Source organism: Peromyscus maniculatus, chromosome 23 (assembly GCF_049852395.1).
Source record: "Peromyscus maniculatus bairdii isolate BWxNUB_F1_BW_parent chromosome 23, HU_Pman_BW_mat_3.1, whole genome shotgun sequence".
NCBI classification, from domain to species: Eukaryota; Metazoa; Chordata; class Mammalia; order Rodentia; family Cricetidae; genus Peromyscus; species Peromyscus maniculatus.
Genome location: NC_134874.1, coordinates 15,515,471 through 15,535,431, shown reverse-complemented (window position 1 = coordinate 15,535,431; position 19,961 = coordinate 15,515,471). Strand labels below are relative to the sequence as shown.

The following is a 19,961-nucleotide window of genomic DNA, read 5'->3' as shown; positions in this document are numbered from 1 at the left end:
TGCCTCTGCCTCCTAAGTGCTGGGATTAAAGGTGTGTGCCACCACCATCACCTGGCTAACTTGCTGGTCTTGATCTTGAGATCATCCGGCCTCTGCCATATGATAGAAATCTGTGGAAAGTGGCTAGGGAGCTACTTCCATAAGTAAAGAGGCTACCAGCCCGTCACAAGACCTGAGCTTAGTCTGTAGAGCTCATATATCAGCACAAGTTGGTAATCCCAGAGCTGGGGAGGCGGAGACGGGAGGGGAGGGGCTCACTGGCCAGACTAGCTGAATGGGTGAGCCCTAGGTCTCTGTCTTAAAAACAAAACAACAACCAAAGTAAACAAGGCAGGGGCTGACAGGACGGCTCAGTGGGTAAAGGCTGGCCACCAAGGCTGACGCCCTGAGCTTGATCCACCCAGGGACCTATGCCGGGGAAGGGGAGAACTGACTCCTACAAGTGTGTCTCTGTCCTGCACTTATGTGTTCACACACACACACTATAAGTAAGTAAGTAAATAAATAAATAAACAGGCCGGGCGATGGTGGCGCATGCCTTTAATCCCAGCACTCGGGAGGCAGAGGCAGTCGGATCTCTGTGAGTTCAAGGCCAGCCTGGGCTACAGAGTGAGTTCCAGGAAAGGCGCAAAGCTACGCAGAGAAACCCTGTCTCGAAAAACCAAAAAAAATAAATAAACAGGGGCTGGAGAGATGGCTCAGTGGTTAAGAGCACTGACTGCTCTTCCAGAGGTCCTGAGTTCAATTCCCAGCAACCACATGGTGGCTCACAACCATCTGTAATGAGATCTGGTGCCCTCTTCTGGCCTGCAGTCATACATGCTGTATACATAATAAATAAATCTTAAAAAAAAAAAATAAAAAAATAAACAAACAAACAAACCATTTTTTTGAAAAGTCACTCCTGAGGAATGACACCAGGTGTTGATCTGCTCTCCACATACACTCACAGTGGAGTACACGCTCATCCTACACGAAAAAAAAAAAAAAAAAAAAAAAAACACTAGAAATCTGTGAAAAATCCTGCGTTTAACTCTACCCTGGGGCATAATTTTTCACTCTTTTGTTGCTTGACCCTAATAAAAACGGATTTTGAAAGAAAGTGTGTCTGTCTCTTAAGTGTGACTCTTGCTCGGAAACCTTCTCTGATGCTGGCCTCCAAGAGAAGGAACTGAGGGCCCTATACTCAGAAGCCCGTGGCAGGCCTGTGGACAGAGGTTCTCACCACAAAACAGCCAGAGCAAACCAGAAGCCAGGAAAATCAAACAAGACCTCAAGCCTAGCCTTGACATACTTTACATACACTTCCCTTTTCAAGCTGGCGGACTGTGACAAAAGTGTGTCTTACCAGAAAGCATTCTTTAGAACTGGTGAGAATTGGGGGTGGGGGTGAGGGTGGGGGCGGGTGATGGTGTGGGTTGCTGTCTGGAATAAAAAAACAATGTGTTTAGAGGAAATGATTTCCCTCTCCCGGGAAAGTCAATAGCCTATAAGGATAATATGGAGGAAATGACAATTGTCCTTAATTGATGATGACAACAGAAAAATGTGAGTTCTGGACTATCAGAATAGATGTTCCTAACCTATTTTATTCTATTTTTGAGACAGGGTGTCACTATGTAGACTGGCTGGGCTGGAACTCCTTATATAGACCAGGCTGGTCTTGAACTCACAGAGATCACTTGCCTTTGCCTCTTGAGTGCGAGGATTAAACGTGTTTGCTGGGGCTGAGAGACAGTTCTGTGGTTAAAAACACTGGCTCCATTTGCAGAGGATCTAGGTTCAGTTCCCAGCACCCACATGATGGCTCTCAACAGCCTATAACTCTAGTTCTGGGGGATCCAACCTCCTTCCCCTTCCTCCACAAGGACTACATGAATATGGTACTCTTTTTTTTTTTTTTTTTAAGACAGGGTTTCTCTGTGTAGCTTTGCGCCTTTCCTGGAACTCGCTTTGGAGACCAGGCTGGCCTTGAACTCACAGAGATCCGCCTGCCTCTGCCTCCCGAGTGCTGGGATTAAAGGCGTGCACCACCACTGCCCGGCTGAATATGGTACTCTTAAATGAACGCAAAACACCAATACACAACACACAAACAAATTGAAGAGCCAGGCGGCGGCGGCGGCGGCGGCGGCGGCGGCGGCGGCGATGGTGGTGGTGCACGCCTTTAATCCCAGCACTGGGGAGGCAGAGCCAGGCAGATCTGTGAGTTCAAGGCCAGCCTGGTCTACAGAGTGAGATCCAGGACAGGCACCAAAACTACACAGAAAACCCTGTCTCGGGAAAAAAAAAAAAAAAAAAAAACAACAATAAAAACAAATAAATTAGAAAGGAAAAATGGTTATGATGAGGTTTGAAGTCATGCGTGCATACTGTTTGCAGGGATTAGATCTCTGGCACGTGAGGAGTTAAACCAGTTGTTGAAGCTTTTGTAAGAGAACCAGAGTGTGTTGCAAGGTCTGGCCTTGCTGGCTTTCTGGGCCTTCAGCTCCAGCTCCGGTTCCAGAATGATGCAAGACCCCAGTCTCACAATGCATCCATGGTTGCAGAGCAGACTGGACAGTCTGCAGGGCATAATGCAAAATGGAAATTGTCAGGCCCTTACCCCCACTTTTTAAATTTTATTTATTTATTTTATTTTAATTTTTTGAGACAGGGTTTCTCTGTGCAGTTTCGGTGCCTGTCCTGGAACTCCCTTTGTAGACCAGGCTGGCCTCGAACTCACAGAGATCTGCCTGGCTCTGCCTCCCGAGTGCTGGGATCAAAGCTGTTCGCTACCACTGGCCGGCCTGGGCCCCCCTTTTAAACAGCGTTGAACAATCACAAGATGGCATCAGGCACAGTGGCACACGCTTACGACCCCGCTGCTGGAGAGCAGAACTAAGCACCAAATTCTGGATTAGATCCCCAGCCACACATAAACTGGAAATGGAAGTGCACGTCTGAAATTCCACCAAGATCCTGTCTCAGAAAATGAAAACAGAAAGGAAAAATCCTTTTTTCTCTCACTCCCCTGCCTCACTGCGTTCATTATACACATATATGTATATGCATGTACATTGCTTCATACCATAGCTATGTTTATATACACACCCTGGTCAGTATAACTAACGCCCTGTCTGCCCCTTCACTTCCCCACTTCTGTTAAAAGTTTCCTTTATTAGAGCCCCAGGGCTGTCGGGTCCCCTACTAGCCACAGGTGCCTTCAACGTCATTTACAGTCTGCCGCGGGAGATCTTCCAAAATGTCCCCCGTGAATCTGCGCTTCCCGCCGCTTGATCCCATGAGTGTCTCCTGTCTCCGTGGAACATGAAACCTCGCTGTGATGTGGTTGGTAGGTAAGAGTGGTGGTCTGAGATTCCCAAGCCTAGCATTAAGAAGGTCTGCCTGTGGACTTCTGGAAACCCAGAGAAGCCCACATGCAGGCCAGCCAATGCCATGGAGAGAAAACACATGACAGGGTCCCCATGAAGAAGCCACACTGAGCACACACCCATAGGAAGAGGGTGATGGACCCATGCATCTCGCTCAGGGTCATCCGTGGCCATCTGTCAGGATTCATTGTCAACCTGACTGCACTTACAGTCATCTACAGGGACCACACTTCTGGGGGAAATGTTCTCAGAGAGGGTGAACTGAGGAGGGGAAGACCCAGCCTGAGTGTGGGCAGCTCCATTCTGTAGGCTGCAGTCTCATGCTGATAACAAGGAGAAAACAACCTCAAATCCATCTCCCGCTACTTCCCTCCCGACTGCAGACATGCGGTGACTTCCTGCCTCACACTCACAGCGGCCGCCCATGCCCACTATACTGGGCTGTATGTATCCCCTCAAACTGTGAGCCAAAACCAAACCAAACCTTTTGGTTGCTTTATGTCGTGTATTTTGGCCCAGCAAGAAGAAAATTTAAGTCGTACCTCAGGTATCTAACTGTAGCCTAGGCACCAACTGAGGAGCCCCCAAGGAGACCAGTCCAGCTGAGTGCAGTCAACCCAGAGACCCGTGAAGGAGCATGACAGTGGTAATTTCAGCTACTGGGTTTGGTGGGGACTCGTTAATAGATACCTAGAACAGAAACCCAGGTTAGGAGCAGACTGAGACAGTTACCTACTTAAAGTCTCTAAGCCAGTGGTTCTCAACCAGCAGGTTGTGACCCCTTGGGGGGGGGGCGGGTCAGACGACCCTTTCACTGGGGTCACGTGTCAGATATCCTGCACATCAGATATTTACATGGTGATTCCTAACAGGAGCACAGTTACAGCTGTGAAGTAGCAATAACAATGACTTTATGATTGGGGGTCACCACGACATGAGGGACTGTATTCAAGGGTCGCAGCATTAGGAAGACCGGGAACCACTGCTCTGAGCCCTGCTTTTCCAGTCTTGAGACAGGGATAATAACAACACTTCACTCGGCTTATGCGAAGATAAACTGAGGCCACACATGGAAATTGATGGGACGTGTGGCTCGGGCAGGCCTTGCCCTTCTCCCCATTCCCTCTGCCTTACTGGAAATCATCAGATTACATTCTTAAAGCTAGCCACCAAGGGCTATTCCCTTATTGGGCTACTTCCTCCTTCTGAGGTTGACGACCAAGGTCCAGCTGTCAAAAGCCCCCTTTGGAGTTGGGCATTTCGCTCAGTGGTAGAGCCTTGCCTAGCAAGCGCAAGGCCCTGGGTTGGGTCCTCAGCTCCAGGAGGGGAAAAAAAGCCCCCTTTGGCTCACCTAGTTAACATGCCCACTTAAAATTAAACACCTCACCCTAACATGGGGTTCCCCCTTTACTTTTATAAACCACCATAGGCTCATGTCCCATGTCTGTCTCCTCTCTATCCAGAGGCAGTCCTTTGTCTCTCGGGGACAAATACCCCTTCCTCCTCTCCCTTGTCCTCTGCCCCCCCCATCCCCCATCCCCTCCACCACCGCATCCGAGCCCACTCTAACACAGACCTCCCTTTTCCTCTTCTTAAAATCCCACCTGCAAGGTCATTGGCTGCTGTTTTTCTGTCTGAGTCAGAAAGCTGCCACGTTTAACTTTTCTTCCCCAGATTAATAAAGGAGCTCTCTGTGAAAACAGGTGTTTGGGTGTGGTTTGTGCCTAATCTGGGGTCCAGTCCAGGAGGAAGCTCCCACTGTTCAGGAGGGGGTCTCCTTCAGAAATCCCAGTTCAAAGCCTGATGCACAGAGAGGGTTGACAAGGGACAGCTGGTATTCTGAGTTTACTTCTGTAGTGTTGGGGACCAAGCTCCGTCTGTCACTGAACCATAGCCCTGGCCCGATTAGGTTCATTTGCTCAATTATTTTGTTCTGTTTGCTTCTGAGACAAGGTCTCCATATATAGCCATAACTGACCCAGAACTCAACATGTAGACAAGGTCGGCCTCACACTCAAAGAGATCTGCCTGCCTCTGTCTTCCCAATGCTGGGATTTAAAGCATGTGATAGCACCTCTTGGCTTTATTTATTTATTTTTAATTAGTTAATTTTTGCTGTTGTTGTTTTTTGGTTTTGTTTGTTTTTGTTTTCTGAGACAACGTTTCTCTATATAACAACCTGGCTGTCTTGGAACTGGCTCTGTAGACCAGGCTGGCCTCGAACCCACAGAGATCCGCCTGGCTCTGCCTCCCCAGTGCTGGGATTTGCTGCCACCGACTCTCACCCCCCCACACTGTTGTTTGTTTTTGGGACAGGGTCTATGTAGTCCTCCTGGCTGGCCTGCAATTCACCAAGTAGACCAGGCTGGCCATGAACTTGTAGTGATCCTCCTGCCTCTGATTTCTTCCTGAGTTCTGGGCTCACAGGCAGATACCACTACGCTGTGAACTACTAAAAACTGTTTGCTGGGTGCAGCAGCAAACATGTATAGCTCCAGTTACCCAGAGGGCTGAGGAAGGAGAGTCCCTTGACCCGGGAGCTCAAGGTTAGCCAGGAAACATATTGAGACCCTCCACATTGGAAAAATTAATTATTTCAGCCGGGCGTGGTGGCGCATGCCTTTAATCCCAGCGCTCAGGAGGCAGAGGCAGGCGGATCTCTGTGAGTTCCAGGACAGCCTGGTTTACAGGGTGAGTTCCAGGACAGTTAGGGCTACACAGAGAAACCTTGTCTCAAAAAAAATAATAATAATAATAATAATTATTTAATTAATAAAAACTTCTGAGTGCCATGGCACACAGCCAAGGTGTCCCACCCAGTGTCGGGGCTCATGTTGGTTTTGAGAGTCATACTTGTGAGGGTCATTTCCTTTCCACCAGACTGGAGGATCACGGCCTGACTCTGTAATGATTCGTTCTAACAAGTTTCTGTACAGCTCATGCACCGGTAAGGAAAAAAAAAAAAAATACAGAAAAGAAAGCCCAGCACAAGACAGGGCGTGCCCTCCAGAGGTGGGAAGACTGGAAATTCCGTACCAGGCCCTGGCACCCAGAGGCCTCAATTTACATTCCCTCTGAGTAGCTCCCAGTTTCCTGTTTAGAAGCTTTGAATGTGAGCATTGTAGGGAGGCTGGGGGGTGGGGAGTCGGGGGAGGGGAGGCGTCCCTTAGTTCCTCAGTTTCCACAAGATGAAGCTGAGGGGGGAAGTGAGGGGGCTTCACAGCTCACTAAGGAGCCAGAATCAGCTACCAGCTTTTCTCCTTCCCCTAACTCAGCTATTTATTTTTTACCTTCCTCTTATCTGTGATATACTGGGAGGGGGGTGGTGGTGCGCGCCTTTAAACCCAGCAGAGGCAGGTTGACCTCTGAGTTCCAGGCCAGCTGGTTTACAGATTGGGTTCCAGGACAGCCAGGGCTACATAGAGAAACCTTGTCTCTAAAAAAGAAACCCCACACCCCCCAAAAAAGATTTATTCATGACTGTCTGGTTTCATTTCTGTTTGCTGTGAGAAAATGCCCTGGCCAAAAGCAGCGTAAGGGGAAAAGGGGTTTATTTCAGTTTGTCACTGTAGGGTCCCCTTCGTGGGGAAGTGAAGCTGGGAAGTTGAGGCGGCTGGTTACATGGCATCCACCCTCTAGAGCGGAGAGAGATGAGTGCGTGCAGCCTTGCTTGCTTGCTTGCCTTAATGCTCAGCTCAGCTTCTCTGCTCTTACACAGCTCGGGACCCCCTGCCCAGGGAATGGTGCTGCCCACGGTGGGCTGGGTCTTCCTACATCAGTTAACTTCATTAGGATAATCCCTTACAGATACACTCACAGGCAAACCCAGTATAGACAATCCCTTATTGAAACTCTCTTTCTAAATGATTCTGGGTTGTGTGAAGTTGACAGTTAAAGCTAACCATTATAATGGCTTTTCTTCTTCTTCTTCTTCTTCTTCTTCTTCTTCTTCTTCTCCTCCTCCTCCTCCTCCTCCTCCTCCTCCTCCTCCTCCTCTTCTTCTTCTTCTCTCTGCCTCCTCCTCCTCTTCTTCTTCTCCTTGTTTGCCTTTGTCTGTCTTGAGACAGTGTCTCAAGTAGCTCAAGCTAGCCTTGAATTCTCGATCTTACTGCTTCTATCTTCCAAATACTGGGATTATTACTGGATGCCCAGCTTTATTGTTTAAAATTTTATTTTAGAAGGAGGAGGGGGGCTGGCAAGGTGGCCCGGTGGGTAACGCCCTTGCTGTGTGAACATGAGGATCTGAGTTCAGATCTGCAGCACCCATATGTGAAGGTAGGCATGGCGGCACATGCCTGTCACCCCAGTGGGGTCAAGATAGGTGGCTCGGGGGGATTTGTGGGCTAGACAGTGAGTTCTGGATTTAATAAGAGACCCTGGCTCAAAAAAATAAAGTAGACAGCAGCTCAAGAAGCCATTCAAAGTCAGCCTTCAGTCACCACACACGCACACATAGGCAAGCGCGCCTGCGCGGACATGCATGCATAAAATTCTAACTTAGGAAGGAGTCTCCCTTGCAGACTCTGGATGCCGGAAATAATTAATAATTAATATTAATATTTAATATTAGTAGTTTCTCTGACTCTTAGTCCACAAACCCTGTAAAATTACTTTATGGATGTTGTGCGAGTTACTTTCATGTCCTTGTGACCAAATATGTGACAGTAACAACTTAGAGCAGAGAGGTCCCTGGTGACATAGAGGAGTGTGATGTCAGGAGCAGCTCAGTCCGGGGCGGCGGGGACGCGGGGCGGCAGGGAACGCAGGGCACAGGGCGGCAGGAATGCGGGGCAGAGCTCGCTCCTCACGTGGTGGCCAGACCAGGAGGAGAGGAGTGCAGGCCTCATAACCAAAAGTGGATATAACCTTCCAGGTCCTGTCCCTAGTGATCAGTCTCTACCAGCTGCCATTCCCAAAGGTCTCCAGACTCCCCAAAACAGCATCAGCAGCTGGGGACCAAGTGTTCAAACCTGGGAGTCTGCAGAGGGACCCTTTACATTCAAACCACAACACATGCCATCCATAAGTCCACATTTATCCAGGGAGGAAGCACCACCCGCATACACAGGCAGAAAGGCAAGTGTTAATGCCAGCTAAGGCTCAAGGCAGTGGTGGCACACGCCTTTAATCCCAGCACTCGGGAGGCAGAGCCAGGCGGATCTCTGTGAGTTTGAGGCCAGCCTGGGCTACCAAGTGAGTTCCAGGAAAGGCGCAAAGCTACACAGAGAAACCCTGTCTCGAAAAACCAAAAAAAAAAAAAAAAAAAAAAGGCTCAAGGCAATCACCGAAGAGGCAGTGGTCAGGCCTGGTACTCGAGGCCAGCCTGGGCTACAAAGGGAGATGCTGTCTCAAAACTTGCTTAAGGGGCTGGGGAGAGGGCTCAGTTAAGAGCACTTGCTCCTGCAGAGGACTTGAATTCAATTGCCAGCACCCAAATCAGGTGCCTCCTATCCACCTGTGACTGCTGCTTCAGGGAGCCTGACGCCTGCTTCTGGTCTCTGAGGGCACCAACTTCTGTCTCACACGCACACACCTATCACACCTATACAAAGAAACACACACACACACACACACACACACACACACACACACACACACACACACCTCTTTAAAAAGTAAATGTTTCAAAAAATCGTTTTAAAAATACAATATCACTTGGCAAAATGGTGTATTGAGTAAGGGTGCTGGCTGCCAAGCTCCACGGCCTGAGTTCAATACCCGGGCAGGAGGGAGCTGATTATTTTAGGTTCTCCTCTGACCTCTACACATGTGCCATGGCATTTATCCCCTCTCTTTCCAAATAAATGAATGTAATTACAATTTTCCAATAAATGAAAATTAGTATACCACAAGGGTGAGGGGAGAGGCTTGGAGGTCTGCCAGATTCAAACCCAACTTCCGCTGGGTTATCCTGGGCATGTTACCTCTTTGAACTTCACTTGCCTTGTTTGGAAGTCATAATCAACAAGAGTTTTTGGCCCCTGGGCTACAGAGGATAAAACAAGATGACATATTTAAAGCGTGGCTGGAGAGACGGTGGCCCAGCTGTTAAAAGCACTGGCTGCTCTTGCAGAGGACCCAGGCTCTGTTCCCAGCACCCACCTGGTGACTCACAATGGTCTATAACTCTAGTCCCTGGGGATATGACGCCCTCTTATGGCCTCCTTGGCCATACCACATACTGCAACATGTGGTGTACATCATATTCTGACACAGGACTCACGAACATACAAAAACAAATGACTCTTTAAGGCATGGAGCCTGGCACACTGGAAACTGCAATGTGGGCGCCACTGACCTCAAAACTCCCGTCTACATGGTCAGTGTTTCCGTAAGTATCACTAACCCTATAGGAACCCAAGATTAGGTCACCCTGGGTCTAGTCTATAAAGGTCTATCAAATGCCACTAGTGAGTTCTGGGTATGCAACTAAAGGGATAAATGTCCAATTTCTAACTCAAAGTAGAGCAACAAAAAATTTAAAAACCTTATGCATGCATGCATGTATGTGTGTGTGTGTGTGTATGCCAAAATACTCATTGGAGATCCTCTATAGGATAACAACCACACTTTAAAAAAAAAGGGGGGGGTGGAGAAAAGGAAATGCTGTCTTTCTGCAAGGCAGGGCTCACATGCTCTTGGGGCTTGAAATCCAAATCAATTTGGCAAATACCACACAGCCAGGTACAGTGCTCCATGCCTACAATCCCAGGACTTGGGAAGCAGAAGCAGGAAGATGGAGTTTAAAGCCAGCTGGGGCGACATAGCAAGATTCCCTCAGAGAGAGAGAGAGAGAGAGAGAGAGAGAGAGAGAGAGAGAGAGAGAGAGAGAGAAGAGCGTGGTGCTAAAGGGCTGAGTCAGCCGTTAACAGCACCTTGCCCCTGCAGAGTTCAGCTCCCTGCACCCACATCAGGGGGCTCGCAACTGCCTAGAACTCCAGCTTCAGGGTCTCCAGGAGCCTCTGGGCACCTGCAGTTACATGTATGTACCCACCCCAACGCACATGCCTACATATAATTAAAAACAAAAGCAAATCCTAGAAAGAAAAGAGAGAAGAAACTGTCTACACATTACTAATGCATGTGTTACTAATGTAATATATTACCAAATGTCACGTGAATTCTTAGGTTTCTGAAAGCCTTGCTGTTCATTTGGCACAGTGCAAGATTACTACCATTGTTAATTTGTCAATTAGGTAAACCCAGCAAATGGCAGGGAATGAAACCTCCAAGGCCAATTAACTAACCAGCGTGCATGAATGCAGCCTTCAGAAGGAATGCCCCCAGATTTTACTCATTCGCAATGGACAGTCTGCTTGCCTAAACTTATCCTTTACATTTAGAAAAATTTGTGGGTTCCCGTCTGCCTGAGGGATTTTTTTTTTATTGTTTATGCAAACAGCAAGTTGCATAAGAGCCTTGCTAGCTTTTTTTTTTTTTTCCTTAAGTGATTTCGTAGTTTCCTGGTAACCATGCAGTCATCTCTTTCAACACCCTGACATGACATAAAGCTGAGGGCTGAACCACACGTTCACCACACAGACACACACACTCGCCTTGAGCCTTTGCTAGGTGAGGTGCTCTGGGGCCGACCGGGCAGCTCCACTCATGAGCAAACAGAACCACTTTCTGGCGATAAATGGCAAGAACTGCTGTGTGTTCCGAGATGAAAACATTGCCAAAGTCTTGCCGCCGGTGTTGGGGCTGGAGTTTGTGTTCGGGCTCCTGGGCAATGGCCTTGCCCTGTGGATTTTCTGTTTCCATCTCAAGTCCTGGAAATCCAGCCGGATTTTCCTGTTCAACTTGGCGGTGGCTGACTTTCTCCTCATCATCTGCTTGCCCTTCCTGATGGACAACTATGTCAAAAGGTGGGACTGGAGGTTTGGAGATATCCCCTGCCGTCTGATGCTCTTCATGCTGGCCATGAACCGGCAAGGCAGCATCATCTTCCTCACCGTGGTGGCTGTGGACCGGTACTTCCGGGTGGTCCATCCCCACCACTCCCTGAACAAGCTCTCCAACCGGACGGCGACCATCATCTCTTGCTTCTTGTGGGGTATCACCATTGGCCTGACCGTCCATCTCCTCTACACGAACATGATGACCCGCAATGGCGACGCAAATCTGTGCAGCAGCTTCAGCATCTGTTACACCTTCAGGTGGCATGATGCCATGTTCCTCCTGGAGTTCTTCTTGCCCCTAGGCATCATCCTGTTCTGCTCGGCCAGGATCATCTGGAGCCTCCGGCAGAGACAGATGGACCGACACACCAAGATCAAGAGGGCTATCAACTTCATCATGGTGGTGGCTATCGTCTTCATCATCTGCTTCCTGCCCAGCGTGGCTGTGCGGATCCGCATCTTCTGGCTTCTCTACAAAAACAACGTGCGGGACTGTGATATCTACTCCTCGGCGGACCTGGCATTCTTCACCACGCTCAGCTTCACCTACATGAACAGCATGCTGGACCCGGTGGTCTACTATTTCTCCAGTCCATCTTTCCCCAACTTCTTCTCTACGTGTATCAACCGCTGCCTGCGGAAGAAATCATTGGGCGAAACAGAGAATAACCGGAGTACAAGCGTGGAGCTCACGGGGGACCACAGCACCGTCCGAAGTGTCCCAGAGGCGTTAATGACTGACCCCAGTGAGCCATGCAGCCCCTCTTATCTGGCCACAACATCTCGTTAAAGCCACTACGCCAAAAAAAAAGGGAGGTTGCCACTCAGGCCTGAGCTCTCCGGAGAGACGGTGTGGCCGTTGCACAGAGTAACATCATGAGACTTGGCTCGCACTTTATTGCAACTTCGAGATTCAGAGAATCTGATCTAGAGAAATGCCGTGGTGGAGTGAGCGGCTTGGTTGCAAGGTGCTGCCATAGAAATCTCCGAGGATCAGAAAGTAAAGTTTCCAGGTGGCGGAAACTTCTTAGTCTCCCAAGCCTGCGGGGCTGAAGAGGACAGAGTCCTGTGGAATTTTGAGCCCCAGACACACCCATCCGTACCTATGGCTTCTTGGCTTCCTTCTTGTCTGCTCAAAGCCTCGGATGGTCCTTCAGTCCCTAGGGTCCTACCTAGCCTGTCTGTGGGCTCCAGTGGGGACAAAGAGAGCCAAGAAGCTGGAGAGGACCTCTACCCAGGTGTCATTGAACAAGCCAGTAGGTCACCTGGGTTCTGTGGAACCAGTTCACTGTTCAGCCAGACTTTAGCAGAAATGGAGGAGGGGACAGAGATTCAAAAGCTTTGATTGTTCTCAGAGTCCCCAATGGTGGTAAGAAGGGGTTAGGATAGCCCCAGGAGGGACCGGACTAACAGTGTTGGAGGGAATTGAACAATCAGCAAGAAATTCAGCCGTGCAGTTCAAAGGCTTCGGGGGAAGACAGCTGCTTCCCTTCTCTGTTTGTTTTCCTTTTCAAAGGGGTTTAAAAGTGTCCGTGGTCAAAAGGGAGCGGGTGGAATTCCTCCTGGGTTCATTTGCTTGTGTTTCTGTATTTACATCTACCGTTTCAATAAATTTCAACAGGAGACGGTCTGCGGCGGCATTTGTCTGGGTTAGAGTTCACAGAAATGGGTTTACTACTTAAGACCTATGTGGGCTATGAACTATATCCTAGCAGAAAAATCCGGTGCGCTGCAAAGCGCGGAAGGGCACAGAGCTCAGTCCTGAGACAGCTGAATGGGTGGGGTGGGGGCAAACATAAGGTCGTTACATTTGGGGAGGCTGTAAAGAAGAGTTTGCAAATGGAGTTTCCCCCTTTACAGTTTGGTGAGTGTTGCTATGAATAGCTGCACATTAAAAAAAGAATCAGACCACAGTGTGATTTTTTTTTCCCCTCCGCCCCCAGGAAGAGGAAGGGAGAGCTTCCTATGGAATGGTTTCGGTTCCCAGTTCGGAGATGGAAAGGAGATGTACTGGTTTGAGTCTGCGATGGGTCCAAGTTTCTGTTGTAATTTCATTTCCAGTCTCCGTCCCTCCTTGATCCTTTGGCAAGATGAGACTTCACTTTTCCCTCCCGAGTCGGATGCAGATGATGTCTGAGCCCGGGGTGGATGGCGGGAAACAAGGGGCAGATGGACAGTCGCGGGTTCAAGCCCGTGCTTGCAGGTTACTGTCTCTGCTACCTTCCGCTCCTCCAGGTAGGGATTTAAAAGCAGGGGGGTCGCCTTCTTTACGAAGGTGGCAGACCAGAGCTCAGAGCTGAGCAGGGATTTCCCCGACTCAGAGCGTGAGTCACAGGGAAGCCGGTGGTGAAACTCCCAGTCCTTCAGCGGTGGAAGTCAATAGCTTACATTCATTCATCTGGTTCTCACGGGGTAAACAACAAGGGTGCCAGACACTGTTCTAGGTAGTGGCAATGCAGCCAGGAGCAAGGTGGATAGATGATGGTCTTCTTCCCATTGAACTCAAATTCCAGACAGGGAACAGGCAGACGGCGATGAAGGAAAGATGTAAATGCGAAGCTTAGTGGTGTCGTAAAAACAGTCAAGCATGACGATGAGAACAGTGAGGATGACTGGGGTGGGGATGGCTAGGGAGGCCTCCAGGAGGAAGTGACATCGAGTTGAGCCAGGATTAGCAAGAGGGAGCAAACCATGAAAAAAAAAAAATATGGGCTCAGGAGGCGAGGTGAGTAAGTGTGTGCAAAGGTCCCGAAGTGACCGTGAGTTTGATGAGCATGAATTAGTCTCCCGGAGGCCGTCCTAAGCTGAGTGCCTTAAGACAATACAAATTTATTCTGTCCGTTTTTTGGAGGACAGAAATCCAAAATCAAGGTGTCGGCTGGGTTTGGCCCCTTGCATCGGCTCGGCAGGAGCGTCGCCTCACTCCAACCTCTGTGGCTGCCAGCAAACCTTCTGCTGCTTGGCTGTAGAAACAATAGTCCTGCTTGCTGAGATTACAGGCATGTATGTGCCTCCACGCCCAGCTTATGTGGTGCTAGGGATCAGATCTTCATCTATGCTAGAAAAGCACTCTCTACCCACTGAGGCCATCCATGCAAACATTAGGCTGTTTCTACAAGGGATTTGAGCATCCTTGGGGTTTGGCACCATGGGTGTCCTGGAACCCAGTGTATGAACGCATGGACGTGTAGCTGCTGACTGGAAAGGGCAGTTATAATAACTGTTAAGTTTTTATGTGTTGTTGTTGTTGTTGTTGTTGTGTATAGGATGTGTGTATTGTGCCTCTGAGGACAACTTCGTGGAGCCAGCTCCCTCCTTCCGTCTTAGCTCAGGTTCTAGGGATCAAGCTCAGCTCAGCTTGCAGCCCTGTGCTCCTCTGAGCTGCGCCTTGCTGCCCCCCCCATTCCCGCCCCCTTGCCCCTCCCCCCACTCCGGCCAGTTACCCTAGTCACAAAAATTTATGCGTGTATTTTCTTTTACGCCCTCTCTAAATCTGTCTTGCAACTGCTTTCTTGACTTTGGGGGTGTGGCAGTTCTAGCCCCCCCCCCACATTCCAATTACTCTGAACTTTGTAAAGAGAGACTTCCTTTTAGCCCAACAACCTCTTCCAAACATGGACAGGTCACCCCCTAAATTTAGAACCAGAAACCAGGGGTTCAAGACCATGCCTGTTTCTGATGTCAGGAACTCTCTCCTCCCTTCCAGATTTATTGCACTAGACACTCCCCTGCCTCGCTCTGGGGCCGCGCTTGGCGTAGGGGACTCTGAACAGCATCCAGTATTCTAATGATAACACATCCTGGCCCTTCAACTGGGGCTCGGTTTAATATTCAAAACACTTCCTGAACGTGGTCTGGACCTGTGCTGGTTACACTGTTGACACGTCTCAGCTGTCCACACAGATGACCTGTCCAGGGGCCTCTGACCTCATCCCCTGCCCTTGACTTGGCTTCTGTTATCGGTGATACAGCTAAGGGAACAGTTCTTCCAGGTGCTTCAGACAGCAAAAAACGTTTGGCAAAGTCACAGAAATGTACCACTTACCAGCAGCAAGGTCATCTCCGGCTTGCCCATCTTTTGGTTCAATCGGTGATGTCTTCACATCAGAATAAGGCTGTACCTCTAGACTAGGCCTGAGGTCTACTCAAGAGGCTGAGATAGGAGGATGTCTTGAGCCCGGGAATTCGGGGCCAAGTTGATCAATATACAAGAAGACCTTGTTTCAAAATACACACACACACACACACACAGGGATCAGTTGGTAAGATGCCTGAGAGAGAGAGCTACGTGTGGTGGTACACCTCTTTAATGTCAGCACTTGGGAGGCAGAGGCAGGTGGCTCTCAAGGAGTCTGAGGCCAGCCTGGGCTACATAAGCGAGTTCCAGGCCAGCCAATCCGGCACATTAGTGAGACCCTGTCTCAAAAAAACAAAACAAAACAAAAAAACTCAAATCTAAATCAAACTAAATAAAACAAAAAACAAACCAACAAGAAGCTAGGCACAGCAGCACTCATCCGTAATCCTCAGGCTGAGACAGCGGAAACACACAGATCACTGGAGTTCACTGCCCCCACCCCTCAAGCCGAGCGGCACTGAGAGCTCCAGGTTCAGTGAAAGATTTTGTGTCAAAAATGAGAAGGCTATTGAGGAAGGATGCTCTCCATCAACCCCTGCCCTCAGCATGCACCCGAACGTGTGGACTCACCCATACACACACACACACACACACACACACACACACAAAAAAAAAAAAAAAAAAAAGCCCCTACAAACTGGAACGAGCAGTTCAAAAGTTTATGCTTATGGCTTTTATTGTGTGTGCGTGTATAGGTCGTAGGACAGCTCTAAGGAGTTGATTCTCTCCTCCTCTCCTTCCTCTATGTAGGTTCCAGGGATCAAACTTGGGTCGTCAGGCTTGGCAGCAAGTGTCCTTCCCTGAGCCATCCTCCTGCCCTGGAACAGAATTTTGTTGTTGGGGTTTTGTTTTGTTGTTGTTGTTGTTGTTTGGAGACACGGTTTCTCTGTGTAACCTTGGCTGTCCTGGAACTCTCTATTATAGACCAGGCTGGCCTGGAACTCACAGAGATCCACCTGCCTCTGCCTCCCTGGGATTAAAGGCGTGCGCCGCCACTGCCCAGCTCAGACTTTTTTTTTTTTTTTTTTGGTGAAATTGTTTGGTGACTGAGTCTGGAGCTGTTCATGTTAAATAGGCAGACTTCCTAAGAAGAAATTACTTTTATTTCTTCTTATAGTATTAGGAAAGTAGTGTTTGTTACAATAATTTAATGCAAGGGTCCTTATGCTGCAAAAAGCTGCAACATTTTTCTGCTGTGCAACTGTGTCCTCCAGCTTGAAACATGACCTTGAGGGGTTACGGGGTTGGGGGGGGATGCCCAATGAATGCACAAGAAAACGGCAAGCTCCAGACGTCCGTCTCTGGGGATCTCTATATAAACAGTAAATACTCGCTGTGGAGGGGAGACTCTTCAGTGGAACTGCCTGCAGATTGGGCTTGGAGCTCCAGAGGGAATTTTTGTGAGCTGTATGTACCATGCTGAGGCAGACTTTGCAGTGATACAGCTGCCTTTTACTCTGCTCTGTTCCCGAGAGTGATCTCTAGAAACCCACTCTTTCACAGAGCTGGACTTGAGCAGAGTCAGAATTGCTCTGGTGTCCGTCCACAGTGTCTTAGCTGAGGTAAGCGGACATTTCTCTCTATGCTCTCAGGAAATTGATGCAACTTCAGATTAGGTTGCCCAAGACATTAAAAGTAGAGAGGAAGGATGCTTGAGAGAAAACTGAGAATACTAAACCAGGCAGGAGGTGGGAGCAGGGAATGCGTAGTTCCAGCACTTGGAAGGGTCAGGAAGAGGATCGTGAGTTTGAGATCTGCCTGGACTACCTCAGTGTGTTTAGGGCCACATGGTGAGTCTCTATCTAAAGAAGTATAAACCAGGCTTGGGCAGCAAAGGGCCAGGACCAGGTCCTTCACCTAACTCGTAGCCATGAATGAGACTCAACCTATCAATGCACATATCAGTCAAGTCAGATTTTCGCACAGGAGAAACCATTGATTCCTAATCACTGTTTAGAAAATATTATAAGGGGCCAGTGAGATGGTTCAGCATGTAAGGCGGCTTGCTGGGCCAGCCTGACGGCCTGAGCTCAACTGCTAGAACCCACATAAAAGAGCCGGCTATGAGCTGGGTGGTGGTGGCGCACACCTTTAATCCCAGCACTTGAAGGGCAGAGGCAGGCGGATCTCTGTGAGTTCGAGACCAGCCTGGTCTACAGAGCGAGATCCAGGACAGGCACCCAAAACTACATGGAGAAACCCTGTCTCAACACCCGCCACCCACCAAAAAAAGAGCTGGCTATGGTGGTGTGCATCTGTCATAGCAACTCCTGCAGTGAAATGGGAGGCAGGGAAGCTCATGGGCCAGTTAGCCTGGAGCAAGAAGCACGTCAGAACCATGAGAGAGACTTCTTCAACACAGTGGAAGGAGAGAACTGACTCCCTAAGGCTGTCTCTAAGCACAAAAGGGCTCCATCACACCCACACACCCGCATGCACACTCTCACACCACACAAAACAAAAATTACTTTAAAAAGTTATTACCAAGACAGTAGCACTGTTCATGCACAGGTGTGTGTGTGTGTGTGTGTGTGTGTGTGTGTGTGCACATGTGTGTGTGTATGTGCACGCGCACACATGTGTGTACATGTGCGTGTGTGCATGTGTGCATGTGTGTGTATGTGCACATGTGTGTACGTGTGTGTGCATGTGTATATGTACACATGTGTATACGTGTGTATGTGCACATGTGTGTACATGTGTGTGCATGTGTGTATGTGCACATGTGTGTACATGTGTGTGCACATTTTAGCTTGTATGCTTATTTATTGTAGTTCAGAGGTTCCATCCTAGCAGTTCAGGAGTGCAGGGCAAGTGGTCTACCCCTGAGCCACATTCCTAGACCTGAGTTTTACATTTTCATCAGGGACTATAGGGGAGACACCTCCTCCCAGCCAACAGAGGTAGTCACAGCTTCAGCTACTCCAAGTTGGGGTCCTGGGGGCCGTGATAGGTGCTGGGCCTGCCGGGCGAGGTTTATATGATATTTATATGATTCTTACCACCTACAATCTGGAAGGGGCACTGGCAGTGGTGGGCAGACCTGGCGCCCGGCCCCCCCCCCCCCGCCCCCGCCCCCCGTGTCCCTACTATAGAGGCTGAGTAGTGACAGAACACTAGGGAGGCCCTAGATACTAAAGCACACAACCAGCCTTCACCCACTGGCCCAGCATTCTTAGAAGAGCAAAGGGTTTCCAAGCCATCTTGGTTTCAGCTACAGCATACACGGCATTTTAAAACGAGTTTGCGCCTTTAATCCCAGCACTCGGGAGGCAGAGGCAGGCAGATCTTTGTGGCCAGCCTGGTCTACAGAGCGAGATCCAGGAAAGGCGCAAAGCTACACAGGGAAACCCTGTCTCGAGAGAAAAACAAAAACAAACAAACAAACAAACAAAAAAAAAAACGAGTTTGTACAAAGACATGCTCTCTGCCAGGTGTTCCTGGGTCAGGTGAAAGGGAACTCTCCACCTCACCATCTCAATTCTCTGCAAAAACTCTGCCATGTCAGCCACACCGCAAAGCTGTTCCTACCAACCACACCCACCCATCTTTGGGAGTAACGCACATTGAACCTGCTCAAACTATTTACCCATGAGCTTCTAAACACGTGGTCACAAGCCCGGAGAGGACCTTCCGGGAGGATGAGGTCTTTGTGGTGTTATGTACTGCTTCATAAACTTGGAACAAAGAAGGATGGTTGGTAAAATGCTTGCCAGGCAAGTTTGGTTACCAGAACTCACCTAAAAAGTTAAGTATGGTGACCCCCACTTGTAAGCACAGCCCTGGGGAGGTGAAGACAGGCAGATCCGTGGGCCTTGCTGGTCAGCTAGACTTGCCTACTCGTCCAGTTCCAGGCTGAGGAAGAGACCCTGTCTCTGGAAACAAGAGGGGGCCTGGGGAGACGGCTCAGCAGGTGAAGGTGCTGGCCCCTGAGCTGGGAGGCCCAAGTTCAGTCTCTAGAACCTGCTCTAGAAGGGGAGAACCAACCGCTACCTAGGACCAACAGGTCCTGTGACCTGTACGGGTGCTCAATGGCACTCATATCCACTCATGTGCACATACACACACACACACACACACACACACACACACACACACACGCAGGCACACACGTGCACACACACACACAAGTACATAACTAAATGTAAGAAAAATTAAAAATAAAACAAAACAAGATGGATGGCTCCTGAGGAGAGACACCTGAGCTTAAACTCTGGCTTCCACATGTGCATGCACACTCATACATCAGTGCACACTCATACATCAGTGCACACACATACATCAGTACCCACACATACATCAGCACACACTCATACATCAGTACCCACACATACAACCACTCCCATACACACAAAGACAGATAGACAGACAGACAGACAGAAAGTTCTGTCCCTTCCTTGTCTTCGATGACCAAAAGAACATGACTATTTCATAACCGGTGCTGGATTCTCTTCGGGCCCAACTGTATGTAACATTTGGCTGCACCCTGTCTCTTCAGGGAAAAGGAGCTGGCCTGGGGCATTGCAAACCTCGGGGCCTGACCTAAGG

General features: G+C 49.1%; 1 protein-coding gene across 1 annotated transcript; it reads left to right on the top strand.

The window, feature by feature from the left end:
- Nucleotides 1–10,820: 10,820 nt before the first annotated feature.
- On the top strand, nt 10,821–12,905 carry LOC102905208 (hydroxycarboxylic acid receptor 2). The gene has a single exon (XM_006970707.4). The coding sequence runs from the start codon at nt 10,983–10,985 to the stop codon at nt 12,063–12,065; it is 1,083 nt and encodes a 360-aa protein (XP_006970769.2). The 5' UTR covers nt 10,821–10,982; the 3' UTR covers nt 12,066–12,905.
- The last annotated feature ends 7,056 nt before the right edge of the window (nt 12,906–19,961 follow it).

Bases quoted from the DNA above. Each gene is read 5' to 3' on its own strand.
- LOC102905208 (XM_006970707.4), top strand. From the start codon at position 10,983: ATGAGCAAACAGAACCACTTTCTGGCGATAAATGGCAAGAACTGCTGT.